Source organism: Leptonychotes weddellii, chromosome 5 (genome assembly GCF_054177405.1).
Source record: "Leptonychotes weddellii isolate Sample4059 chromosome 5, ASM5417740v2, whole genome shotgun sequence".
NCBI classification, from domain to species: Eukaryota; Metazoa; Chordata; class Mammalia; order Carnivora; family Phocidae; genus Leptonychotes; species Leptonychotes weddellii.
Window position 1 is genome coordinate 932,371 of NC_138373.1, and position 26,843 is coordinate 959,213.

Here is a 26,843-nt window from a genome sequence, read left to right on the forward strand (position 1 = left end):
ACCCCGCTCCCACTCCATCCTTCCAGAACCAGCAAAGAGGACCCGGCCCCTCCCTCTCCCCTCGAAACTCCGTCCTCCGGGACCGCTCGCTCCCGTAGGGCCCCTCGGCTCCCGCCTGACTGTGAAGGGCTGGCGGGCAGGGGCCGTGCAGCATGGTGCTCGCCCCAAAGCCCAGCACAGCACCAGGCGCAGCGAGGGCCCCACGAACACCTGCTAGAGGACGGACGCCCTGGAGCCTACGAGGCTGCCGAGCCGTCCTCTCCCACGTGCCATGGTGGGAACGCCCAGCTCATCGGGAGGCGTGAGGCCGGCCCAGCCCCGTACCGGCGTCCACCAGGCGAGGGACCTCCGAGCGGATCATGCGCAGCTTCAGCCAGTCGGGCAGCAGCAGCGCCTCCTCAGACGTGTCCACCAGGAAAGCCGTGGGCAGAGGCTGCTTCTCCGGGAACCAGATATCCAGCAGAGCCTGGAACTCACCGTCACCAGCTTCGGGAGAGACAGTGTGGTAAGCGGCAGGACAGCTCAACGAGGCCACCCCAACCCCCGCGGTGAGAAGCTCCCGGCCCCCCGAGGGACCGAGAGCCGAGGCTGGAAGACCACGTCTCCTTACTGTGTAAGGCGAACGGAGGCTTCGTGGGAACAGGAAAGGAAACCTGTGAGCTATCTAACCCCACGATTCCAGCTGAGGGCACGCGGGTACTCAGAAACTGGCCAGTCCGTCTCGGGGGACTGACACGGGCTAGCACTGTCCCTAGGCTCCTGGGCTCAGCTGAACCAGCTCCCGTCCCGCTCCCAAGCTCCGGAGACTGCCCAGGGCTGACGCGAGGCCAGCCTCGCCTCATCGCCCCAGGCTCGCCAACTCCCATCCTTCTGAGGGGGAGCATCCTCTTCCTTCCCAGCAGCGCCCCCACGGCACCTATCCCAGCGAGGGGCCCTGTCCCCGCCCTCTCCTCCCGGACACGAGGATGCGGCCGACCACGGCGGCCGGCCAGGAAGGGCTGGAGGGAAGGCTGCCAGGCCGGAGAGTGCGCAGCCACGCAGAGGGACACAGCCCACGGCCAGCAAGCAGAGGGCCTGTGCAGAGGAGCTGGGGCTCACAGCTCTGGGGCTCGGGGCCTGCTCAGCAGGCAGCCCCACCTACGCTTCTACCTCCAGAGACCAAGAGTTTCACCAGCTCGGCTGGCAGCGCCGAGAGAAGCCGACACAGCAAGGCATCAGCTCCCAACGCCACTCCGCGGCGGGCCAGGGCAGCGAGGAGATGCTGGAGACTGCAGGCTTGTCAACCTGAGGAGCTCCACAGCTCCCGAGATCTTTCCCGCCACGCCCTCTCGGGACAGGCAGGGAAAGGATCCCGCCGCCACCCTGCGGAGACCTGCTCAAATCGCGGGTGGGCGCAGGTATTCTTCCCGCTCTGTGGGCCCCCCCGGCCCCCCGCGGGGCTGGAGCTCCTGCAGTGTGAAGACAGACTGTGGGCACGGACCCCGGGACTGCCCCTCGCGCACCCGCAGGCCACTCACCACGGGGTGGCCCCAGTGTCAGGAGGATGACCATGGCGTGCACCACCAGAATGTGCATGGTGGCCGTCTCCCCGCTGGTCCAGCGAAGGAAGACCTGGTCCTGGGACTCCGACTGCACGGGAAGGAGGAGGGTGGCTGGGCTGTGCCGGGCGCCTGGGGCCCGACCCGGGGAGCGGCCGCCAGACTCACCCAGCTGTACACCTCCTCGCCCTCCTTGCTCTTGCGCATGCGCCTCACGTAGCGGGAGAAAATGGAGAGCAGGGCGACGAGCACGGCGTCCGACTCCGCACTGCAGGAGCGCTTCGAGAACAGGTGGGACATGATGGTGGAGCGCTCCACGACCAGCCGGGCCACGTCCTGGGGGCAGTGAGCACGCCGTCAGAGGGCCTCCCCCACCGGCCCACACCAGGCCGACAGCCAGCGGCGGCCCACCACGAGGCCGCATCACGTGAGCTCACATGGCCACGGCCAGGGTCACCGAGACCCAGCGGCGCGTGGTGGGCACGCCGACAACGGAGTGGGGTGCCCTTGTGCACACACGGGGACGCAGACCACCAAGCAGGCCGGGCATGGCAGGGCGAGAAGGACACAGATGCCCTGAAGGCGGAGGATGCCCACCTGGCCCCGTGAGCAACAGGAGCTCGCCCTCCTCAAGACCCAAAGAGAAAAGCCCACAGCCACACGCGGACTGACCTGAAACCCGCAGCAACGGTACCGGGCACACGGGCCACGGGCTGTCCCCAGGCTGGCCGCCAGAGCAGACTCGGGCGAGGCGTCAAGGCCTGGGCTGTCGTTCCCACCCAGCCCCCCGGCAAGGAACCCACACGCAGAAAGAACATCACCCCCAGGGGCCTCTAGGTGCCTGCATCCCACAGAGCCCGGGGCCCGCAGGAGCCGCGTGAGGTCAGGGCCGGAGCGCGCGGACAGGACAGAAGGGCCACGAGAAAGCCGAGCAGGAGAGCCGGTGAGGAGGAAGCGGCCGCGCCCGGGGCCCCACCGCCCGCCCTGAGAAACGGCCACGTGGAGACCCGCCAGCACACACCGGGGTTGGCCCGGGCTGGCCACACTCCACCTCGCGGCCCGGCACCATCACCCAGAGATGGCGACAGAGCCGGCCAGGCCTCGGTGACCCCAACAGCTATGCTGGCACCAAGCACGGCTGGACCCTGGCGCCCTCGACGCTGACTGTGGGCAGAAGGTCCCGGGAAGTGAGTGGGGCACGTGCAGCCCCGGCCCCCCGCCCCCAGCCCCGGGGGCTGCCTGCCGGCCCCGCCCAGCCCCGGCCCCTCACCAGCGCCAGATCACTGTGCTGGCCCTGCTCCTCCACGGGTGTGTGCTGGGACAGGTAGACCAGGTAGGCGCTGACGGTCTGCGGGTCGGTCTCCATGTGGATGGCCTGGGCACGGAGGGCCGTGTGAGCTCCGCCCGCAGGCCAGTGCCCCCCGCCGCCCAAGCCGTCCGCAGCGCCCACCTGCTGCAGCGCCAGGGCGGTGGTGGGCCGGACGCTGTCGAACAGGGGCAGCCGGGGCAGGTCCCGCAACAGCCACTGGTAGCCACGCAGCGCCTCTGGGTCCCCCGGGTCCTCCTCCATCGGGGGCTCCTTCTCCTCGCCGTCCCGCACACTGCCCTCCGACAGCACCAGGGACAGGCCCTGCAGGCAGACATTGCCGTGCCACGTCTCGGCCCGAGCCCGCACGGGGGTCTCGGGGGACAGGCACGTGGGCTCACGGCCCCGAGAAGATGGGCGCTGCCCGGCCAACAAGGACGCTGCGACCTGTCACAGATGCTTGAGCCGACACGACACAGACGCAGCGCGAGCCGGTTTCAAGTCGCCCAGCACCACAGAGGACCGGGCAAGACCGGTTCCGAGGCCGCCGAGTCCCTCTTGGGGTCCGGCTCTCCCAGACAGCACCCCGCCACCCCTCAGCCCCCAGAGAGCCCAGGGGAATACGTGTCTGCTGAGGTACGAGAGAGGCCCATGCCGGGGAGCGAGGGTGTGGGGGACAAACGGGCCTCACCTTCATGGCCAGCACCCTGGAGGCCACCTGGGAGGAGCCGAGGCGCCGCAGGAAGTAGTCCAGCACCTCGCACGTGGTCTGCTCGTCGGCCTTGGGGCCCAGCAACAGGTCCTGCAGGCGGCCCAGCAGCTGCCGCTGCTTCTGCTGCCTCTGCAGGGGCGAGGGAGACCCCCGGTGGGCCTGCGGGGCCGCGGGCGGGACACGGCACCCCGGTGGGCCTGGGGTGGGGGGCGAGGACACCAACCTGCCGCTTCTTAGCCTTCTGCTCTTTGCTCTCGCCCTCCTCCTCCTCCTCCCCGGAGGTGGCGTCATCGGCCGCATCGTGCAGCAGGAACTCACACAGGCACTGCACGGGCAGCACGTCCAAGGAGCCTTCACTCGACTGCACCAGGTCGGCCAGCCAGGGCATGGACTGCGACGAGGCCTGGGCCGGGCGACGTGCACCTTCAGCCCCTCCCAGCAGGAATCCATCGCGCCCCCTGCTGCGACCCGTCCGCCCACCACCCCACGCTCCCGCGGCAACAGGTCAGGGCCACCGCTCGCTGCCGACAGTTGGCTACAGCCAAGGAGCCCGTCCTCAGTGGCCCTGGGTCCCAGGGTGCCCTCTTCTGGCCACGGTCTCACTTAATGCCAGAGCCTGTGGACGCCTCGGCCAGGCCCCGGCCCCCTCACCCCCTGCGGACGCCTCGGCCAGGCCCCCGGCCCCCCACCCCCCGGAGCCGCCGGGAACTGGCCTGCCTCTGGATAATGTTGAGGAGAAAATCAGGGCTTCGGCTCCGGCACAGCAGGTGCCCGAGACGCAGGGACTGGTTGAGACCTTTCACTTGGTCCAGGATGTGGGGGGGAGGCCTCCGAGGGGGTCCTCTGAAGGTCCCAGAGAACACGAGCGTGTTAGGAAGCCACGTGTGTGCAGAGTCCCCGAGTAACAGCAGCAGGTGATGGCAGGGGGACTGCCTGTGTCCCACCTGAGGCAGCCCCCACAAAGGCCCGGCGGTCCCTCTGCCTCCCCAGTTGTTGAGTGCACCCAGCTCCGTGGAGAGTCCCAGGAGCCTCGCTCCCCCACCCCGCCAATGCCCGCGCGGGCCCCGGGACGTGGGCAGAACATACTGAGGGTCCAGGCTGGTGAGCTGGGACAGGAGAAGGCTGCTACTCTCGGTGATGGTCTGCTTGGTGGAAGCCGCTGCCAGATGCCCCTCGAACGCCAGGATCTCCTGCTTTTCCCGCTGGGAGGTCTGCAGCTCCCGATTAATCATCTCCGTCCGGGTCTCCTCATCCGTCAGGGTGCACGGCGGGTACGAGTAGTTGCTGGGGACCGAGCAGGAGGAACATGCTTCGGTGCCCATCTGAGGCGTGCGGCCACCAGACAGCAGTGCAGGGGTCCAGGAGGGTCACAACTAAAGCCCCGCGCACAGCCTCAGCTGCCAAGCGCTCTGGGGGACCTGGCTGGGCCAATAGCAGTGCCGCCAGGTCGGGGCCCCGGGAGGAAGCCCCTGTGCTCGGCAAGCCGCTCTCCCTCCACGAGACAGCGCACTAGCCACCTCCCGAGTCAGGCCCAGCGGGCGTCAGAATCCTGGACTCCCGCTCACCCAGCCCACCCCGGGCCAGAAGCCCCTTGCGACGGGCAGGCGTCCCGGCCCACAGGGCATCGGCAGGCGGACCAGCTGCTCCGCCCAGCCACCCAGCTGTCCCGGGTTCGGAGAGCAAACGCACCGCCGGTCACGGCCACGCGTGTCAGGCCCGTCTTCCGGGCCCCAGCGGCAGCCCACTGCATCAGCCCCGGTCACCCACACGCCTGTGCAGACATGGCTGGATCCCGCCCCGCACAGCTCACAGGTGCACGCACGCGTGTGCACGTGCCACAGCCTCAGGCCCTGCTCCGTCTCAACCACGGCCTTCTGCGTGGTCACCCTCCTGTCCCTCGGGAAGGTGCTGGCAGACGGACCCAGCTCCCCCTCCTGACGACTGGCAGGGAGCGCGTCACACGCGCGGCGGACGTCACGGTGCAGTCACCCAGCCCAGGCACCGGGCACCCATGGCCCCGTGCAGCACGGCGCCCCCCCTGTGGACCCCAGGCAGCGTTCAAGTTTGCACCCAGTCCACCCAGTGCCTCGTCTCCGTGCAGCTCCATCCGGCCACACCCCCTCGCCGAGTGCCACCAGCCGTCCACTGACCTGCCCCCACGACCCCACCTCAATCCCACTCCGTCTCACCCACAGGAGAGGGCGCTAACATGCAGCAGACCCAGCTGGACTGGGCTGGGTCTTCTCTCTCGCTACGAGAAAGCGAACCCCGGGCGGCTACGCGGCAGCAGACGCTTCGGAGCGAGTCGGGGGCTCTGGGTCTACTCTGCTCCCCAGCGTCCGCAGACAGGGCCTGTCCTCGGGGGCCCTGCTCCCAGCAGTGCGTGTGCTCACTTACTTGGTCATCACCATTTCCATGAGCATCTTCAGCGTGGGGTACTCCTCCCAGGCAGCCAGCCCTAGGGAGCAAGGAGACAGCAGGTGGCGGCCAGAACACGGAACTCCCGCCCCGCCTAGGGTCCCGGCCCACCACCCCGTCCCCGGCCAGGCTCCACTCTGGGTCCCAACAGGCAAGATGCCCCGACAGGACGTAAGAGCAGCACCAGGCACGGGTGACCGCGAGCTGGCCGGGGGAGGCTCACCGATGTTCTCGGGGTTGAACGCTGCGACCACCAGCAGGAGGGGCCACGCCTTCCAGTAGAGGGTGGAGATGGCTAGGTTCGGAGGCTGGTATCTGAAACGCAAGGACACTAGCGCGTGGCTCGGCCTCGGGGGTGCGAGGCAGTGATGGGATCGGTACTGACCAGGGTGGAATGGCCCAGAGACGATTTGGTGATGGACCAGCGAGGGGACTACTTCAAAGATTGAAATGTGGACACCTGGGCCTCCACAACCCCCGGATCTGGTCATCCAGCAACATTGGCGTCCCCAGGAAGGGCACTGTGGGCACCACTACGCTGCCCAGAGCCCAGCACCGGGACTCGCTGCCCAGGTCCCCGAGCCGGCTGAGCCCTGGCGTGCCATCTACAAAGTGGGAACGAGGGTGGTCACGACGCGAAACCTCAGTGTTCCTTTTATTCTCTCCCTCGGAAAGCCAGAAACAGCCCTCTATCCACCCACACAAACTGCACCACTGCCACCGTGATTTAAAAATCACGTTTATGACGCACTCATGGTCAAAGTGCAGTTCTTTCAGGTGATGGAACGTTCCAGAGGGTGAAACAGAACGTCGCTGTTGCAAAGAACAAAGGAGATCTGAGAAGCTGACTTGGAGAGATGAGCAAATGGGCTGCCACGTGAAAGAGAGGTCGGGAAGCAGAGCACGCACTAGCAACCTAAAAGGGCAACGAAGGCAACGAAGAAGTGGATCCTGGGCACGATAAATTGCAGCAGAAAAAAAAGATACTTGGGTACAAACGTTAACAGGGAACGCGTGAGACTAACCCACTAGAAGCTACGGGACGATGTTGAAAGAAACAAAAGATCTAAACGAATGGAAACCAGAGCCTTAATATCGTGACCGTGGCCACACTCCCCAAACCCATCTATGAAGCAATACCCGTCAAAGCCCATGGGGCTTTTCTTTAGAAATTCTCTAGAAGCTGACCCGAAAATTCATGTGGAAACGCAAAACAGTCTTGAAGAACAAAGTTGGAAGACTGCTACTTCCCAATTTCGGAACTCAGCGCCACCCACAGGCGTGAAGACGGTGGTACAGACGTGGGACAGACACACAGACCAACAGACAGAACCGAGAGCCCAGAAGAAAACCCACACATCATCGTCACCTGATCGCCGACCAGGGTGACAAAACCTTCAATGGGAGAGGGAACAGGGAACAGCCTTCAACGCACGGTGCTGGGACCACGGGCCGTCCACGTGAAGGAGAATGAAGTCGGACCTCACGAGCTAAAACTCTCAAGTCCTTAGGAGAACACATGAGAGAGCTCCGTGGCCCGGGTCAGCCACCAGAGCCACACGGCAGCAGAGTGGCCCATGGGGCCACGTCGTCAGTGCATCCCGCACAGAACAGAGCCGAGGGCCCCAGACAAGCCACGTGTGCGTGGTCAGCAAACAGCGCTGGGGCAACGGCTCATCCACCTGCGGCGGAGTGAACCTGGACCCAGCTTCTCCCTCCACCCACAAAACTAGCTCGGGGGATCAAAAGCCTAAGTTCCAGAGCTGAAACTGTAAAACACAGAGGTACATCTTCACGATCCCGGATGAGGCAGTGGTTCCTTAGAAATGACACGAGAGGACAGGAAATGGGAGAACCCCAGAGGAGCCGGGCTTCCCCAGAACTAAAGCGTTTGTCTCTCAAAGGCTCAAAGGGCACGATCAAGAGCCTGGAAAGACGAGCCGCAGGCCAGGAAAGATACGTGCAAGTCACAACCCGTTCGGGGTCTAGATCCAGAATGTATAAAGAACTCCCAAAACCCAACGACAAAAATCCGCACCACCCCATTTAAGAATAGGTCGAAGAACCCGACAGACACCTCTCCCGACAAGACAGACGCGTGGCTGCACGGCACAGGAAGAGAGGCTCCACGCCGTTGGTGGCCAGAGGCGCCCGTGGGAGCCACGGCGCGACAGCTCCACACACCCGCCGGGACGGTGAGCACAGAAGACTCGGGCACGGGCGTGGCGAGGGCGCGGCGGGCACTGCTGTGGGCAAGTCGGCAGTGCCTCCGGTAACCCCGTAACCCCCCCACGTCCAGCCTCATGGGCGTCTGCGCCCGCGGCCGCGGGGAGGGGCGGGTGTAAGGGGCGAGGAGCACCTTACCCAGGCGGGAGCTGGATGTTCTCGGGGTGATGGTAGGTGCACAGGTTCAGGACCGCGTCGATCAGCTGGATCCTCTCCACCTTCAGCACTTGCACATCTGAAACCCGAGAACCACACGGAGCTTCCAGAAGCCCACTCACATGCGCCAGGGGGCCCCGAGGCACAGGGTTTGGGCTGTGGAAGGGCAGCAGGCAGACGGGGCCTCTCTCTCCAGCAGCTGAGGGGCATGGGGGTCGGACAGGGGGGCCCGAGAAGGGTGGGGCACAGACGCTGGCCCAGCAGCGGCCAGAGACGAGTCGCTCTCTTGGCCTGAGGGCCGTCCTCAGGACTGCCGGCGCGGCCCTTTAGAGGGGCAGACACAGCCCCTGCCACGGTGCATCACATGGAGAACGTGCGCGAACCCCAGGGCGAGCTCCAGAATCACGGCCAGAGATGCGCACCTCCTACCCCGTCCCCAATTCCAGAGACCAGTAGGGTCCAGCGAGCAGGGGCTGCAGGACGAAGCAGACCCACCCGAGCAGCCCGAGGGCACACACGCAGGTGCCCGGAGCGGAGCCCGGCTGGGGGAGGCCATCGCTGGGGGCGGTGCGCGGACAAAGTCTGGAGGGACCCTCACCATCTGCTTGCACGGCCGCAGCTCGTTTCACCAGGTGGTCGGCAAGCTCCATGGCATCTGCGGGGCCCAGCGGGAGCTCCCGGGACAGCCCGATGACCAGGATGCGCATCAGTGTGTCCTCCAGGATGGGCACCTCCGAGCAGAGGCGGAGGAAGAAACTGTGGGCAGAGCAGGTAGAGGCTGGGCTTGGTGGGGGCCTGCACGCGCCCCCCCACCCCTGGTGCGGAGGAAGCCCCAGCTCGGAGTCTCGACGGGACAGGGAGGAGGGCAGCCATCCCGCTCCCATGCTCCCTTGCTCCTGAGGCCTCCGTGGACGAGGCCTGGCCATGCCAGGGAAGAACGTGAGAAGGTGCGTGACCCCCAGGGGCAGACACACCGGCCACCATCCACAACCTCTGAAACCGCAACACAAGGAGGAGCAGAGAGCACGGGAGGGTAGGAGCCACGCAAGCTGGATTGGGCACCAGGGACCCAAAGGTGAAGACAGCTGGGAGCCACTCGAGAGCGCTCGGGAGGCGGGGCCACAACACTGACCCGGGGAGGAGGTCGCGTGCGTGTGGCTGCCTGGAGACAGAGGGAACAGTGGGTTTGAGGGTCCTGTGGGCACGGGTCGGCTGAAGCCCTGGGAGTGGACGGCAGTGCAGGGCCACGAGAGGTACAGCACGCGAGGACGGGGGTGCGGGGGGACAGGGATGGCCATCAGAAAGAACAGACAGAGGTGGGGGCGTGCTCGGGGGAGCCCTGGTGTCCGTGGTGCTCACGGGAGCAGACCCTCCACCGCCCCCGTGCGCGCGGCAGGCATGCTCACTTGCGGTCACTCTCGGGGGGCCAGTTGTCCCACTTGTAGTAGGTCTCCGGCTGCTCGGTGAAGAGCACCTTGTGCAGGCTGTGGGGGACAGAGGGGCTGTCGGTGCGGGTGCCCAGGGGGCTCTCCCCGCCCCACTAGGCCCCACAGATGCAGGAGTGGCACGCTCCAGCAGGGGCTCCCGGGGAGTCTTCTGAAGCCTCCTGCAGCCCCGTAAGGCTGGCACACCGGACCCCAGAGATGGGCCCGTGTCCCCCGGCTCGGGGGCACATCTCTGGCTGAGAGGCCGGGCCAGCGGGCTCCCACACCTGGCGTGGCAGGCTCCCGTGGGCGAAGCACAGGGAAGGGCCGCCGTGGAAGCAAGCCTGGCCCATACCAGTGCACGTAGTCCTTGGGGGCGAGCTTGCTGATGGAGGGGACAACGGTGTGCAGCCACCACACGGCATCCCGCTGGATTGCGGCAATCTGGTTCTGGAAGGAGCGCAGCACCTCGAGGTCTGAAAAGGACACGCAGGGTTATGGTGCACCTGCATGGCAGCCTCCCGGGCTCAGGTGCCAGGCGGGTGCAGGGACAGGAGCCTGGGCATCACAGGGCGCTCTGAGCATCCATCTCTGTGCCTCCTATGGGCTACGGGAGGGACACACAGACGGACGCTGACACAGCTGGAGAAACGTTCAGGGAGCTGCGTAAGCCTCCGGTCGGTTGGAGAAATCCTAGATAAACGAAATCCCCAAATTCCAAATGATTTCATTTCTTAAAGTTTTCATGACTTTGTTAAGGCACTTGAGAGAGCTCTGTAGCCAGACTCCTGGCAGGCTTCATGATGAGGCGAAGCAGCAGAAGGACCCACCCACCCTGCCCTCCTGCCCTCCTGCCCTCGGAGGCGGGACTGTGAGCCCGAAATGGCCCCCAGTGAGCAGATGACCGAAGCAGCCATCAGGCCCTGGGCCCAGAGAACAGGCAACAGCAGCTTCCAGAAACTCCCTGAGTGTCCAGAGGTGCTGGGCAGGGCCCCCAGGGGACGGCCTGCAGCCTTGGGAATGCCCCCCATCCCTGCCCTGGAGCTGGGTGGTGTTGGGTTTGTCCTGGGTCCTTACTCTTCTTCTCTCCTTTGTCCCAGGCAGTGCCGGCCTCCTTCACCTGGGCGGTGATGCCCAGCATCATGGCCACGGCCAACACGTCTGTGATGTGCACCACGAACCGCTCCTGCAACCACAGCCCCACACAGCCAGGTTCGTGTGGGGCAGGGGCCTGCACCCCAGAGGCCCGGCTCAGGCCCCCAGCCCACGAGCAGCCGGCCCTGGAGGACGCCCAGGGAGCACCATGCCTGGAGACGGCCCACGGGAGGAGGTCTGGGGACCAGGAGCAGGTCGGCAGCAAGGGTCAGACCACAGAAGGTTCAGCCGACAAAGCTGGGCAAGGCCCACCCTCCAGAGCGTGGGGCCATCTGCCGACTCACCCACGTGGCCCTCAAGACCCTCCACAATCTGCCCCCGTTCTCCTCCTCCCCATCTCCCTCCGCACCTCAAACTCTAACACCTCCCTGGGGCAGACCTGTGGCCCCGCCGGCTCCAACTCCATCCCACCTCCAGGCCGGCCGGAAGGTCGCCCGCATGCGGCTATCCCTCCCCCACACAGAATGGACCCCAGGCTGCCCTCTGGGACTGGCCGCTGGCCGCACGGGATGCCACCCACAGATGGCAGGAGAGGCCGCGGAGCGCAGGAGGTGAGGGGCAGGCCAGCTGGGGCACCTTGAACTCCATGTCCAGGTACTGGGGCTCCTTGCGCTCCTGCATGAGCCCGAGGCAGAAGGCCTGGAAGTTGACCTCGTGCTTGGTCTGCTTGATGATCTCCCGCAGTAGCGCCCGTGAGGCCCGCAGGTAGTCCTCCTTATTGGTCAGCAGGTCCTGGAACACCATGGCCAGGAACTGGGAGGAGAGAGGACACGCAGGGAGGTCACTCCCCACCGCCGCCAGCTCCCCTCCCGTCGCAGGCCTGCCGTCGGGGCCTGCCTCGGCCCTTCCGGGAAGACGCCCCCGTTTCCCTGGAGCACGCCGGGCTCAAGCGAGCATGACTCGGCTTCCATGCTGGCCGCTCCCGGACAGCAGGGGACATGGCTTTCACTCTCCTGGCAGCTGGCTCGTGGGGGACTGGTCCTCATTAAATGAGGTGCCAGGTTAACGAAGACACTCGCTGGGGGTGGGGCGTGCCGGACACCTGGGCGGCTGGGATGGGCAGCGAGAAGCAGCACGACGTGCATCTGCTGCTGTGTGCGCATCCGAGCCGTTTAAAGGCCTAGCTCGCTTCCGTAACAACGCTGGCGCCAGCCCGGCTCTCCCTTCAAAAGCACCTGGAATCCGGGACCCAAAGGCCGCACCAGAGACGCCGGCCTGGGTTGGGAAAGACCAGCCCTCAGGACGGCGGGACAGGCCTTGGCTTGGAAACAGGTGCCTTTTGGGGGGCTCGGTGCTGCCTGCTCCTGAACGAGCCTAGCTGTAGCCTCTGAGGAAGGCGCCCCTGGCAGGGCTGCACCCCATGGACCTGACCGGAAGTCGCAAGCCACCGTGTGCTGCTCCCTGGGCCCTCTGCCCCCTCCCAGGGCTTTCTCCACGCAGCTCGGCACCACGCCCTCCTCTCGGGCCTGCAGCCCCCCGCCGTCCGGGGTGGGGCCGCTCTGCAGCGCACACACGGGAGGCTCCCAGCGCCGCAGCGCCCTACCTTGGGCGCCAGCTCTGAGCTGTGCTGCAGCACTGTGTACAGGACCTGCATGTTGTTGGGGTTCCGGGCGTTGGAGAGCTCGTTGAAGACCACAAACTTGATGGTGGTGCCCAGGTTGTCCTTGTGCGCGCTCAGCAGCTCCCTGGACACAAGGCGAGCCAAGGGGCACTGGCGTGGACTGCGGCCACCCGCCGCGCCCCGCCCCGCCCCGCTCGCTCCTGCCCGGGCCGCACCTGACACATAGCATGTAATGGTTGAGCAGAACCTTGGGCTTGAGGCGGATCTTGATCAGGTGGGAGATGACGTCCATGTCCTCAACGCTGTGTGTGCTGCAGTTCATGCACACGGACATCAGCAGGTCCTGGGCTGGCCTGGTCAGCTGCGGGGGTCCGGGCAGCACCCCGTCAGCCTCACACACAGAGCCCAGGAGGAGGTCCCCGTGGACACGGTCCCGCCTCCCGGCCCTCACCTTGGGGTTCTGCAGCCACATCTCCAGCCTCTGCACCGCCATCAGCCGCACCTCCTTGTAGCCACAGGTGGAGGTGAGGAGCCGCAGGAGGTTCCGTGAGACGTTGTCGATGGGCTGGCGCCGGTTAAGCTGGTCACGGAGCATGTCGAGGACGTACTCCTCCACGCTCTCCGCGAGGTCGTCGTACCTAGGCCAGAGGGCGGGAGGAAGGAAGGAGGGCTGGCTCTTCTCACGGGCCCACCCCACCAGCCTTCCAGCCACACGCTGGGCCCCGCGGGCAGGGGGCCGCACGGCGTGCCTACCTGGGCATGAGCTGGCCCTCCTGCTCGGGGCTGAGCTTCTCCTCGGCAATCAGGAGCTCTGTCTGGCTGTCCTCCTCCTCCGTGAGGGAAGGGTGAGGGCTGCTCCCTGCAGACCGAGCCACTCGTGGACACATCCCCCAACTGTCCTGCGAGCACCAACCCCCACCCACAGTGGGCTCCGTGGAGGGAGGCGACCCCAGCCCCTCCCTCACGGACTCTGTCCTCTCCCCAGCCCGGCCACCCAGCATCTCTTACCAGCACTGAGATCCCCGCCGCTGCGCCCCACCTCCCCCTGCAGAAGCATGGTCTTGGGGGGCATCTTGGTGTTAAACGCCGTCTGGATGTTGTCCACGAAGGTCTTGCAGTGTGGGCTGTCCACCCAGATCCGCTCTCCCAGGGAGTCTTCGATGTACACCTGCACGTGACAGACGTCCACACTCCTGGCCCCTGCCGGGCAGCTCGCTTCTGTCTACCCTCTGCTGCTCCCAAGACAGGTGCTTCCCCGAATGACCTCCCCAGTGACCAGTGCAGGAGAAAGACGCCTCGGGCCGTCAGACACACAGCCTCCGGAGAGCACACTCAGGTCGGCCTCTTTTTCCTCCCGGGGCCCAGCACTCTGCCCCCATCACCCCAAGCAGCGCGGAGGTCCCAGGGGAGCCTCCCAGGAGAGGCGGACCCACCTTGACGAAGATTTCCGGCCAGTTCTCATCCTCCTCGTATGCAGCCATGAGTAGGTTACAGGCCAGCACGGACACCAGGCTGTTTCCCTTGGCCTTGAAGTTGATGGAGGCATCCCGCCGCAGCAGGCTACACAGAGCCTGCGAGAGACGGCGTGTCATTGGGGAAGCGGTGCCCCGCACATGGGGCAGAGCCAGCGAGCTGCTAGGGGAGGTGGCCTGAGGTCGGTGGGCGGGAGGGGGGGGACCGCAAGGCCAGAGCGAGGGCCTCACCAGTCCCGCCAGTCCTCACCTCGATGACACCCTCTGTGGCGAAGATGTTGGGCTTGATCTTGGCCAGATACATGAGGCTCAGGTAGAGCGCGCCGTCCGGCTTAGCCCGGGTGGCCTTCAGCTGCTTCACGGCCCCACACAGCACACCCTCAATCCGGCCATCATTGCCGTCCAGCTCGGCGGCCTCGATCTCGTCCAGCAGCGCAGAGGGGGGCACTGGCAGGTGTGGGAAGGGCATGGTCAGAACCCGCCTTCAGGGTCCCCCCAAAGTCAGTGGACAGCAGGGCAAACCCACACAAGCCCAGCGAGTGAGGGTCTCAGGGCGGACAGCAGCAATATCCGGGGACGGAGGAGGCAGGTGCCGCCCGCCTCACAGGCTGACCCAGCCAACGACGGGCCACAGCGGCAACAGCGCCCTCTAGCCTCCAGCGCTGGCCCAGCCACCTCCAGACCCCTCCCCGCCTCCCGCACGGCTACCCTGGGGTTAGCTGCTCCTACGCTACATTTTTCTACAAATCGGCTTTTTCTAAGTTTCCAAATTAACTGGCCCAATGCCATTCATCGCCTTTTCTCCTCTATCAGCGGCGGCTTCTCAGCGGCTCTCCCCTCCTGGCCCCGCTGACCCTGCCTCTGTCCTCTCCTCAGATCCGCCCCGCACAGGGGTTTCTGCTTCAGTAGTCTGCAAACAACCCTCTTTGGGTTTTGACCTTCTCTCCCGTGTTCGCTTCTGCCATCTTTTTAGCCCTTCTTTCTTTCCGCCGTCTTGCTTCGGCGGCACACAGAGCTCACCCACCCCCCTGCACCGCCAGCCTCCCGGGAGCGTGCCGGGTCCACCACGCCTCTTCCTGGCACTACACTCGGTATCACTCACACAGTTTGTAATCCCCACTGTGGCATCTTCTTGGACCCGAGAGATTTTCCCCGGGGGTTTTTAAAGACGCAAACACACAGAGAGAGAGGTGCTGCCATTGGTGTGAGTTAACTGTGCGAGGGCAGAGGATTGAGCGATACCCGCTGAACGCTTTCCAGGTGTCCGGGACACAAGGCCAGCAGGCCGTGCAGACGCACCGGACTCAGGGAAGACCTCGACCTCCCGTGTGCCCGGGGCTGCGCTCGGCTGTGTTCCACCTTCTGTTCACTGATGACGTTTGTAAAGTGCTTCATCACTCAGAACACGTTTTTCATAACCGCATTTCATCTGATCTCCAGAAGCACCTTGTATGGGAGACGCCAGCCAGTAACCGGGAGAACCGTGGTGCAAGCCGGGGCCTCAGCCCTCGGTGCCAGGGGCGGATGCCGCCCCGGGAGGGCTGGGCATGGACGAGAGGTCTGATTCATCTCCCAAAGCCCAGCTAGCGCCAGCCGTGTCTTCTGCTCCTCATGCCCCGGGGCTCCCCGCTGCCGACTGCATCTTCCCCGCCTGCCAGCTTGGGTTCTCGCCCCTGGGAGCTGCCCAGACCTTGCCCGTTCCCTGGGCACAGTCCCATTCTCCAGGCTGGATGCCTCGCTCAGCAGCTTATTCTCCAATATCCTCAACCACCCGTCAAAACCCTGTGCAGCCTTTAGGGCTCAACTTCACAAATCCCTCATGAGCCTTCTCTGTGTCAAAGCTGTTGTGTGACTATCTCTATGCTAAAAACCTGGGGCTGGCTTGATATTTAGAATCTGATCTATGGGGTATCGTGGAGCAGCTAGAAATAACCAATGGGAAGATGACACAGAAAAGCAAGGGCAACCTGAGGTGCATATAGATTAAAAAGCTCTTCCGTAAATAACATAATTACAAGCAATTTCTAAAAAAATTTTCTTGGACATCATTAACGTTGTAGTATTACTTTCCCAACTAAAGAGAAAGAGACAGACGAGTTCTTCGTCGGTAGTAGAGATTACTGAAGTGCAAACGTCCACAACCCAGGCAGAGAGATGAACACACCGGAACACAGACCCTGCAAGAACAAGGCTCTGGTCTCAGTTTCTGCTGATCCCCACTGCGTGGAGCAGAGCCTGTCACAAAGGAGGCGCTCAGCAAGGACATCAGATGAGCCACCGGGCAAAGGAAGGACGCTGCTCCCAAAGAAGAGCCGCCGTCAGCTTAGCAGGGGGTCCTCCACGACATGGGGACAGCCGAAGAGCCACCATCCGCCCACCTCCCTGCTGATGGAGCGCCGGCACAGCCCGTGCCCACTTCGCTAAGAGCAGGACGCTGAGCTCACTGCAGGGACGGGCCCTGGCCAGCACTTGTGCCCGCAGCTTTCGGGCCCGAGACTCGCCTATGCCACGCCTATGCCAACGAAGCCGCTGCGGGTCCCGTTAATATTTCCCCATCTCCGTCACAGAATTTGGAAGCACACGTGGGGTAAAGGCACCTGCGTGAGAAGTGCTCTGCAGAACAAACTCCCAGATGACTCCTCTCCACCCTTCTCCACAGAACCTGTACTCAGCTCTGGCGCTAAGCCTGGAAGCAGCCTTCAGCGACCCCCCCAGGAGACGGACAAGGTGTGGGATGTGCTCTTTGGGAAGCTCAGAAACGGACTTTACCTTCGATTGGGACCACAGACGGCTCCTTAATGGATGGAGAGATAGCACGCTTTTCTGCCACTGCAGCCTCAGCCAGGCGCCCCAGGGCACTCAGGGGGGGTGTGGACGAGAGTTTGGGGCGCTTGGTGAGGCCGGTCAGGGCTGAGGCGCCCGCCAGAGCGGCTGCAGCGTCCCGCTTGCGCTCGGAAGGCAGGCCAGAAGGGGCAGGCTTCAACAGGGTGGACGCCGTTTTGGATTCATTGGCCTGACCCTTTGAGCCCAGAGCAATGAAGTCTCCTGGTGGAGGGTGCCCTGCAGAGAAGGGAGGTGGAGAAACGTGCACTTTACACGGTGGCGGCGGTGAGAAGGGTGCTGGAGGCAGACGGCAACCTCCCGCTGTCTCACAGGGGACTACACAAGGGTCAGGCGGCCAGCAAGCCCGGGGCGCAGCCGGGTCCGGTGCGGTGGGCGACAACAGCCACCGACGGTCACGCCGCGCTCACTACAGACCAGGCCTCAACAAGACCCTCGACCGGGCACCGCCCGCCGGCTTTGCACAGACACAGCTCGCGGGGGACAAAGCCGGATCTGAAGCCACGCAGCCCCCCGCCCCGGCCCCGCGGCGCCGTCAGCGGCTGTCTGCTGCCTCGGGTGTGCCCAACGGCAGGGAGCCCGCCTCCCGGAGGCCCCGATGCCCAGGAGCCCCCACCTGACGGCTTGGCCGCCGCGCTGGGCCTGCGGACCGTCGCGGGCTTGGCCCGGTTCATCCCGTCCCCCACCCCGCGCTGCGGCTCGCCGCCGAGGGGTCACCCGAGGAGAAGGCCGGCGCCCGGTCCGCCGTCCCCTCGCCGGCTCATTCATTCATTCGTCCCTGGGCCGTCCGGGCCCGCGGCGTGCGGGCGAAGGGGCCGCGGCCCCGCCGGGCGGAGCGACTCAGGGAGGCCGCGCGAGGCCCGCCTCCGATCGGCCGGGGACGGATCGCTGTCGCCGGCAGCCGCGACCCACGCACCACGGTCCCAGAACACCGGCGCCGCGCAGCCGCCACGGCCGTCCCGGAACCGGAAGTCGCCTCCACCGCCCTCGGCACCCAGCTTCCGGAACAACCGGAAGCAAAACACCGCAGCGGGGGGAGGGCGCGCGGGCGGCGACGGGGGCCCCGCGACGCCTGCGTGCCGCCTGCCGCGCTCTCTGGCGGCGGGAGGCCGGCGGGGCGTGGCTGCGGCCGATCCGTCTGGCACCTGCTGTCTGCAGGTGAGGGTGACGTCATTTAGTGACGCTCTCGAGGACACGCAACAGGGGAGGGGGGCATGGAGATTCTGATCCAGACGTGCTGCACCTTCGGGGTCCTGCTGTCCCATTTAGTTGTCAAAGGGCAGGTTCTGGGGTCCCCACGGTGGGACGTGAGGAGGGACCTAGGGAGGGCTGGGAGTGGGCACGGCCCTCATCAAAACCGGGGGTGGGCGGGGGTGGGGAGGGAGAGGCATCAGTCCCAGCCTCAGTTTCCCCGCCTGCACCGTGGGGCTCTGCAACCTCTCCCAGTCCCTTTTGATGGCAGAGGATGTGTCCACCCTCCCAGAGTGAGGGCTCCATGGCGACAGAGAACCCCACGCCCTCCTCCTCTAGGGGGTCTCTGGCTGCAGCCCCACCCCACACCAGGAACGAGGCCCTGAGCAACTGTCGAGCAAGTGTCCTGTCCACAGCCCCGCACTCGCAAGCCGGGTGCCTTCCTGTATGGAGCAGATGGCCTGGCGTGAAGGGACAGGCCACGCGCACAAACACTGAGCTCGAGGCTCCTACCAGACCGGGTGCTTCGGCAAGGCAGCGGTCAGCGGTTAAGGGACCTTAGTCGGTTGTGGCTGCAGGCAGGAAGGGCTGAGCTTCAGGGGAGAAGGAGGGTGTGGGGCCCAGGTGAAGACTGGCAAAGGGCATGCGCTGTGTTTGCATGGCCAGCTGTGTCCATGGGCGGGCAGGGACCAGAGAGGGGAGACACGGCCCAGCCTCCTGATGGTCTCGTTCACAGGAATGGCTGTGGGTCCTGGTGTGTATCCAAAGGGACTCAGGACGGCTCACCATTGCAGGCCCTTGTTGGCCCTGCCTGAAGTCCCTCTGTCAGCAGCCACTGGTAGTGGCCTTTGTCACAGGGAGAGGGTGTCACTCAGAGCCCAGAACCGTGCTCCCTGGTGTGGCCGGTGCGGCCCTTCTGCCCACCTTGGGGAGGAGGGAGGCGGCAGTGGAGCCACCTTGCTGGGGGTTAGTGCAGGGTGTAAATCAGAAAGCCTGTGGGAGATGCCCGGCGCCCGGTAGTGCTTGCACAAACGGGCCACCCTCTCTGCTGTGGTGGTTGTCATTACCCAGACCCTCGGGCTCCAGGAAGCAGGCCAGGAGGTCACCAGGGGAAGGAACTGAGGTCCAGGATCTATGCAGCCCCAGGGCTGGAGGGTGGGGCCCTGTGATGGGATTAGTGCCCTTATGAGAAGAAACGGGCGGGTCTTCTCCCACTGCTTGCCCCCCACCCCCCACCCCCACATGAGGACCTGCTGCAAGGTGCGGTCTGCAGGCCAGGAAGCCGGCTCTCACCAGACACCAAGGCTGCGGGCAGCTGAGTCTCCGACTCCCAGCCTCCAGACCGCGGAGAAAGAAATGTCTGTGCTTTGGGACCCACCTGGTACCGTGCTGTAGCAGCTGGAGCCAAGACCCCGTCCAAAGCCCTCCTTCTTCTGCTTTTGTGGGCTGGGAGAGGGGGACAAGGGCCCTCATTCCAGCAGACGGGCGTGGGGCTCCCAGCACAGAGGCCGCCAGAGGCCTCCTGGTGTTCCAGCCACGCCTGCCTGCAGCTCCCCAACTGCCTTCTTTGTCTCTCCCACCCACAGCCCCCACCCCTGCAGGAGTGCCAGGACCCATGTGCATGAGCTCGGAGGGCAGGGTGGGCACTGAGTAGGAGCTCCGAGTGGAAGGATGACCGCTGCACCCCATCACCCCCACGAGGACAGATGCTAACAAGTGCTGGTAAGGACGTGGTGCTGGTGGGAAGTGGGCTGTGGTCACGTGTGAACAGAGCTGCCACAGGACCCCGCAGGTACAGTCCTGAGCGCAGGCCCCAGAGAACCGAGAGACAGCGCTCAGATACACACCTGCTCACCTGTGTTCAACGCAGCACGTTCGCGAACACCAAGAGGTGGAGACCAATGTCCGTCAACAGATGAATGGAGCCAAAATGTGCTCTGTCCACACCGTGGAGTATTATTCAACCGTGAAAAGGAGGGAAGCACAAATCCACACCAGGACACGGGTGAACCTCGCAAACATGCTGGGAGAAGCCAGACACAAAAGACCACGTGTTGTCCGGTTCCATGGATATGAGATGTCTAGAACAAATCCACAGAGGCGGAAAGCAGATGGGTGGTGCTGGGGGTGGGGGAGGGGCGGTGGGGGAGGGGCACCGCTCAGCGGGCTCCGGGTTTCTCTTGCAGTGATAAACACATCTGGAATTTGATGGCGGTGCTGGAGGCAGAATCGTATACTTTGAAATGGCAAACGTTAGGGTCTGTATCTCAATGAAGTTTTTGAGAAAAGAGTGGGTGGATGATGCGTAGTGGGGGTTTTTTCCCTGTAGCCAGAAAAAAATGATCTTTTTCCAGCTTCACGGATGTGTAATTGACAACAGTCATAAGCATTTAAGGTACAGAACGGGGCGTTTGACATACATATTCTTTGTAAAACGATTGCTGCAATCCGGCGCGGATTCACATTTCCCCAGCCTCACCTGGTTACTGCTTGAATGGCACCTGGTAGTTTCGACACAAAGCTGTGTGAGACCGCCGACGGTGAGAGGTGGGGTCTCCACTGCGTCCCTCCGGAGCCGGCGCCCGTGGGTGCTCGGCCCCCAGAGCATAGCAGCCAGGACACTGTGCCCGCTGCCTCCGCGCTGTCCCTGGGATGGTGGCTCCTGGAACCCGCCGAGTCTGCGACGCTGTGACCCCTGACGCCATCGGGGCAGAGACACACGGCAGCCCAGGGCGCAGACCCGTGAGCAAGGTGGTGACCATCGTTACTCTAACTCAGTAAGGTGGGTTTTTTTTGTAAGATTTATTTATTTATATGGGGGGAGGGGCAGAGGGAGAGAGAATCTTAAGCGGGCTCCATGCCCAGCACAGAGGGACTTGATCCCATGACCTGAGATCTTGACCTGAGCCGAAACCAAGAGTCAGACGCTTAACCAACTGAGCCACCCAGACGCCCCTTAAGTCACTAGGGTTTTAAAATCGGGGAACATGATTTCAAATACAAACCGTTGGCAAGAATGGTGCAGAGCGTTACTGGGTAGGCTTCATCCTGAACCCCTCGACGTTAACCGTGTACTGTCTTTGTTTTATCCTCTTTCTCCTTAATTTTTCCTGAACCATTTAAGAATAAGTAGAAGTTGATTCCTTTAACCCCCAAACACTGAGCGTGTATTTCCTAAAAACGAGAATTCTCTTACCTGACGACAGCACTATTATTCGCGTCAAGAAAACAACATCAGAGCAATGCTGTTTGTCAACCTAAGGCCTTAGGAGACCGTCCATTGTCTCAGCAATGTCTTTATGGCCGAGACCATCCGATCCGCATTGCATTCCGCGGCCCCATCCCCCCCATCCCCCCCATCCCCCAGCCTTTCTTCTAGAACACTCTCCCAGCCCTCCTTGGTAATTTAGGACTTTGACGTTTCTGAAGCGTCCAGGCTTGTTACTTTGTGGAATTCCTAGCCCGGCTCGCGCACCGGCTCACGAACAGGCTCACATTACGCGGTTCTGGCAGGAATAGCTCACAGACGCTGACTTCTCGCCGCATCTTAGCAGCGACTTTAACTTAACTGTAGTTTATCTCGTTACTGGCAAAGTTAACTTGATTACTTGGTTCGGGGGTGTCTATTGGATTTCTCCTTTCTTTCACCACCCCCAACCCCCCAAAGTTTTAGCCACTCAGTTTCAGCTTCCTCCTGGACCCCTGCCTGACTCCGTCCTGAGGATCACTGATTACCTTTGGCGAGTGGGCGCTTTTCATCCCTCATCCCTCATCCATCCTGGGTTTGTGGGCCGGCATTCCCTCGTCACGAGGAGCTGCCCTCCTCCCACCGGCCCACCTTCCCATCAGGATGGACTTGGGGGTTCCTTATTCAGCAGATTATTGTAACCCTTCACTATTGTTATTTATTTGAGGCACAAATGCCACAGATTTTGGACAGTGGGGACCTGCCTGGCTCACTTGTGGCTTGTGGTCTTTCGACATGACACCATCATTAGTGAAACTCGTCCTTTCTCTTTTTCCCTCTCCTTACTTTTTGAAGTCACTAAGCGTGGAGGTTGTTTGGTAGGGACGGCTGGGCTGGGCTGGGCAGACGGATTGGAGGAGGGAGGGAGTTGGGGCGTCCTCGGTCACCTGAGAGGGGGAGGTGTGGGAGCACGGGCTGGGTGGCAGCTGGGGGCGAGTGTGCTGGACGCACGAGGGACGGCTGTCGGCTTACCCACCTGCCCCTTCCAGGTTTCCCCGTCCTCAAGCCTCTCTGTGGCGGGCGGAGCTGGGCTGCTGGCTACAGGCGGCAGGGCTGGGGGGACGGCGGGAAGGGCCAAACCAGGGCCGGACTCCAGCAGAGGTTCCACCCACTGCCAACCGCTTGCGGGGAAAGATGGGACGTCTAGCGAGAGCCATCAGAGGGTGAGCTGTGCCAACCTCTGACCCAGGATTTGAGCCCAAATGTGCAGAAATGCAGGCGCCGGCTTAACTACCGCGGAGGCCCTGAGTGCCACCATGCCAACTGTTCAGTGCCGCTGTGGGGCGTCCGCACAACCCGCTTCTCCGAAGCAGCTGTGAAAAGCCCACACAGACCCTCCCGTGCCGAGAGGACCAGACGGTGCTGAGAGAGAGCTGCTTGTAGCCCCGTCTGCGTGCAGCGACCACCTCTGTCCCAAGGGGGAAGGAGCGCATCCCCGCGCTCATGGGGGCGTGTGGCTTCGTTTGTACAATCAGGTGGATTTCCCAGGGAAAAGAAAGTTTCCGTCAGAAAGCGAAGAGGAGTGCATGGCCAGCGGGCTGTATCAGACCCCTCCCCGCGGAGACCATGGTGCCGCCTCCCCCTGCTCGGGTCCCACAGGCCGCCCAGGACAGGACACCAAGGCCACCCCACCCCAGAACTGAGTGCAGGGACCTCCACGGGCTCCCCTCGGACGCCAACGCAGGTGCCCCCAGGCTCCCTGAGACGCGCTGAGTCCCATTCAGTGGCTGCTGTGGAGACCTGAACAATGGAAGTTCGTTCTCCCCCGTCCTGGAGGCCCAAGCCCGAGATCAAGGTGGCAGCAGGCTGTGCTCCCTCCAGGGCTCCAGGGGAGGGTCCTTCCTGGTCCCTCCTGGCTCCTGGGGGGGCGGCTGGCACTGTTCAGCCCGCCCGGGGCCTGCTTTCCTCCCAGCCCCTGCTGTCTCTTCCGGTCTCTTCCGTGGCTTCTGCCCCTCTGTGTCCCTGTGGCCTCCTCTCCTCCTAGTGGATGGAGGGCCCACCCCCGCCCAGGGGGATCCCAGACCCTTACCTGACTTATATGTGCAAGGACTCTGTTTCCCAGTGAGGCCCGTTCTGTGTTTGGGGCCACTTTTCGCCCGACTGCGGCTCCATGCCGAGGACCCTGGAGTGCCGGGGGCTCTGCTCTCTGACCCCCTTCTTGTGCAGTTTCCGTGTCAGGAGCCCCCGGCACGCCCACAGTCGCCCTTCCCTTTCGCGGCTCTTTGCTCGGTGTGGCCTTCTTCCCTTGCCCCCGCAACCACGTCCTCAGCCCCACTGGACCTGGCTGGCACCTTGACACCCTCCGGTAACTGCCGAGCTGCTGCTCGGCTCACCCGCCGGGGGCCTGACTCGAGCCCCCAGCAGCCCCGGCTCCGCAGCCTCCTGCCGCGTCCCAGGGCCGCATGCCACGCACAATAAACGTGGGCAGGGCTGAGGAACAGCCCCGCACAGAGCAAGGTCCCATGCAGGGAAGCCATAACCGTTAGGAGCTGGGCCCAGCCCAGAGGGGTGCATCAGTGGGCAAACGCAGGCCTCGGAGGCCCACACGCCCAGTCACCGTTGCCGGGACCCTGGGTCACCACGAGAACCTCATCCCCCACTGGCCCTGACCTAGTGGCTGTGTGGTGTGCTCACGTGGCTCCCAGAGGGAAGGAGGGAGGTCCCTGCAGTGGGGACCAGACGGGGCGGCCCCTCCCAGAACCTGAAAGGCCAGGGGCTAGTGGCCAGCAGGGTGGGGGACCGAGGTGAACGGGGACGGGCCTAGGCGCGCCTCCGGGCGGTGGGGGCAGATGGGGGAGGCGCAGGTCTGCAGCTGCCTGTGGTCTAACTGCCTCTAGGCCAGGAAGCAGCTGCTCCCGCTGCCTGGCCTGGGCCCCAGGGCTGGGCTCGGACCTGGGCGGTGTCTCCCTGGGGTCCAGGTCTCCCCGCCTGCCGCCTGGGTCAGGCGGCCCCCAGCCCCAGACCGGGCCTGGCCCTTCCCAGCGCTCACGGTGCGGGGACGGTGAGATGAGGCACAGGGCACCGTGGTGGGGCTAGTCGGTTCCCAACTACCTTGTCCACTAAATTTAGAAAGCGCTTCACCCATGTTGGAAGCCGCACCAGCCTGGCGACTGGGTTTCAAAGCCATGAGTCAGGGGTTATTAGGACTCAGATGCCTGTGTCCTGGGGGGCCGGGGCAAGTCGGAGACCCATCTACACTCAGGTAGACGTTTGGGCAGTTTACTCCACGAGCGAACATTCTGGCGCGGGGCGTTGGATGCTGGAATCCGCCAATGAGACGCCACCGTGCTGGGGCCAGCTGGCGGCGTGCAAGGAGGCCGTAAGGACGGCTCTTCGCCCGGTGCCCAGGAAGGCTGGGCGGCCTGATATCCGAGACTCCACTGGGTAGACGCTGGCCAGCGAGCGGAAACTCCGGAGAGGCAGCCTCTGGCTGGAGGCGGGGAAGTGCTTTCCAACAATTGTCTGAAAATAGAACGGGCTGGCTCACGAGGAAATGAGTCTCCCGTCACGGGAAGGGAGCAAGCAGCAGCAGGAAGACTGCTTAGCAGGCAGGGGATCCAAGGTGTCTGAACCCGCCAGGGCCCGAGTCCTGTTTCTCATCTTCTGGGTCCCCCCCCCCAAATGCTTAGGGGCTGGAGATGAGAAAGCAGGACCGGGGTGCGGGCACCTTTCTCCCAGTCACGCTGCGGGGTGGTGGGGAGCTGGGGCTGGCAGAGAGCACTTTGCAGGACCTCGGGTGTGCGGAGAACCAATGGGGGGACCCGCTGGTCACGTGGTCCCATCTGCCGACCCTGCACTCCCCCTCCTGGGTCTCAGCTTCCCGTTCCCTTCAGTTGCGTCAGGCTCGCAGCTCTCCAGCCTGCACTCCGAGGGCCCCATGCTGAGGCTGCAGGCAGGTGCCAAGGCTGAGCGCCCGGCGGCCCAGCTCTGGGCTCGCGGGTGACAACGCAGGGAGGCACACACTTTTGTTCTGAACCCGCTGTGATCTCCCCGCCTTTGAAAGACTGCCGGGGGAGGGCAGGGCAGATAAAAGCCGGGTGCCCCCAGGGCCCCTCTGCATGGCTTTCCCCCGTGGGACCCTGGGGTTCCGGGGAGCACAGTTTAAGGACCAGTGTCAGCACGCCCACGGACTAAGGCGTAGGGGGTCCCGTAGCCCAGCTACACACTCCCAGCCGGCACCTCGCCCACGTTCCAAAATTTCCCCTGGAATGGCTGAGGCTGAGGACGGGCCATAGGCTTGCTTTGTTTGGTGGCTGGTGGGAACTCCCGGGGACACTCTGGACCAGTCAGCTGTGGAGGGGGGCAGAGGGCAGAGGTCACGGGCATGGGGCTGGGTAGGCTGGAGGTCGCAGCCCACATCAGGCAGGACCAAAAGGTGGCCTGGGTGGGGAGAGTCTCGTCCCCCAGACACGGCATTTCCTCGGGGGACGGCAGACAGAGAAGCTGGGTCCCGGCCCCTGGGTCTCTGTCCTCCCCTTCTCTCTCTGTTCTCTGGCTGGGTGGGGGTGGGGGGTGCACCAGAGCGATGACCGCCTCCCTCCTGCCCTGCGCAGCGCAGACCTGATTCCACGCCTTCGTCCCCCTGTCCCTGTGCGCCATCCAAGTGTCCCCAAGGCTGTTGGGGCCAGGGGGCCACACACGGTTTGGTTTCCTTGTTCGGCCTCGTTAAGATCTTCTGCGAAGAGCATGCAGTATATTCGAAATGAGAAAAAGACCTTCCTTGACTTTTCTTAAAAATAAGTAAATACGGGGCGCCTGGGTGGCTCAGTGGTTAGGCGACTGCCTTCGGCTCAGGTCATGATCCCGGGATCCTGGGATCGAGTCCCACATCGGGCTCCCGGCTCAGCGGGAAGCCTGCTTCTCCCTTTCCCACTCCCCCTGCTTGTGTTCCTGCTCTCGCTGTCTCTGTCTCTGTCAAATAAATAAATAAAATCTTTAAAAAAAAAAAAAAAAGTAAATACATGAAATGCATGTCCCAGAAATTCCGTGTCCCAATCACAGGTCCCAGGGGCTATGAGAAGCACCACCGCCCACTCAACACTGCATCCTGTGTCCTGACTCAGTGGTGCAGAGATTACGGTCAGTCCAAAGTGACATTCTCAGGCTCGGTGGAGGATGACGCATGTCCGATTTCCAGGTGCTTGACATCACGTGCAGGTCGGCATTTCTCGTGGTATCGATTATTTACAATCCACGTTTGCACAGGGAACCCGTGCCGTGATGGATCATGGCCAGGGTCCACTGGGCACCACTGGGCTTGTTCCTGAGGCTGGCCATGTTCCTCACGACGTGGCGTGAGATTCCCCGAGCAGGAGGCCCCAGAGACCGAGAGCCAAGCAGAAGCTGCGTGGCCATGAAACACGTTAAGATAAGGAAGATATGTTTGGTCTTCTTCTGGGTTCCTGGCCCCGAGCTCCTACAACCCTTGAAATTTCCTGAATGGTGGGAGCCTCTTTTGTTATTCCCAACAAGCCCCCTTGACCTGACCTGAGTTTGCACTAAGGAGGTGACTGCAGGTGGGGCCCCTGGACGGCCTCAGGATGGGGACCTGGGCCTCCGGGGAGGGGAGGGGTGGAGGCGGCCCGCGAGCTAATCT

The 26,843-nt window shown here is 63.8% G+C and overlaps 1 protein-coding gene across 9 annotated transcripts in view; it reads right to left on the reverse strand.

Moving 5' to 3' along the window:
* Positions 1–17,769, reverse strand: part of INTS1 (integrator complex subunit 1) — a 29,670-nt gene extending 11,901 nt beyond the window's left edge. For 4 of the 9 annotated variants that reach the window (XR_014145158.1, XR_014145159.1, XM_081819200.1 and 1 more), the window contains exons 1-26: positions 17,426–17,769; positions 16,738–17,028; positions 14,219–14,415; positions 13,930–14,067; positions 13,505–13,664; positions 13,250–13,355; positions 12,948–13,134; positions 12,712–12,857; positions 12,479–12,620; positions 11,512–11,688; positions 10,858–10,966; positions 10,136–10,256; positions 9,763–9,840; positions 8,955–9,112; positions 8,339–8,435; positions 6,198–6,289; positions 5,954–6,014; positions 4,643–4,840; positions 4,270–4,399; positions 3,780–3,959; positions 3,536–3,685; positions 2,989–3,168; positions 2,809–2,913; positions 1,707–1,874; positions 1,503–1,629; positions 325–486 (exon numbers count right to left, since the gene is read on the reverse strand). Coding sequence is in view for 7 of the 9 variants with exons in the window: in XM_081819200.1 (XP_081675326.1) it covers positions 325–486; positions 1,503–1,629; positions 1,707–1,874; positions 2,809–2,913; positions 2,989–3,168; positions 3,536–3,685; positions 3,780–3,959; positions 4,270–4,399; positions 4,643–4,840; positions 5,954–6,014; positions 6,198–6,289; positions 8,339–8,435; positions 8,955–9,112; positions 9,763–9,840; positions 10,136–10,256; positions 10,858–10,966; positions 11,512–11,688; positions 12,479–12,620; positions 12,712–12,857; positions 12,948–13,134; positions 13,250–13,355; positions 13,505–13,664; positions 13,930–14,067; positions 14,219–14,415; positions 16,738–17,028; positions 17,426–17,483 (3,718 nt within the window). In the remaining 2 variants the exon portion in view is untranslated. The remainder of the gene's footprint in view (positions 1–324; positions 487–1,502; positions 1,630–1,706; positions 1,875–2,808; positions 2,914–2,988; positions 3,169–3,535; positions 3,686–3,779; positions 3,960–4,269; positions 4,400–4,642; positions 4,841–5,953; positions 6,015–6,197; positions 6,290–8,338; positions 8,436–8,954; positions 9,113–9,762; positions 9,841–10,135; positions 10,257–10,857; positions 10,967–11,511; positions 11,689–12,478; positions 12,621–12,711; positions 12,858–12,947; positions 13,135–13,249; positions 13,356–13,504; positions 13,665–13,929; positions 14,068–14,218; positions 14,416–16,737; positions 17,029–17,425) is intronic. The other 5 variants (XM_081819199.1, XM_081819201.1, XM_081819198.1 and 2 more) reach the window with 4 other exon arrangements.
* Between the last annotated feature and the right edge of the window lie 9,074 nt (positions 17,770–26,843).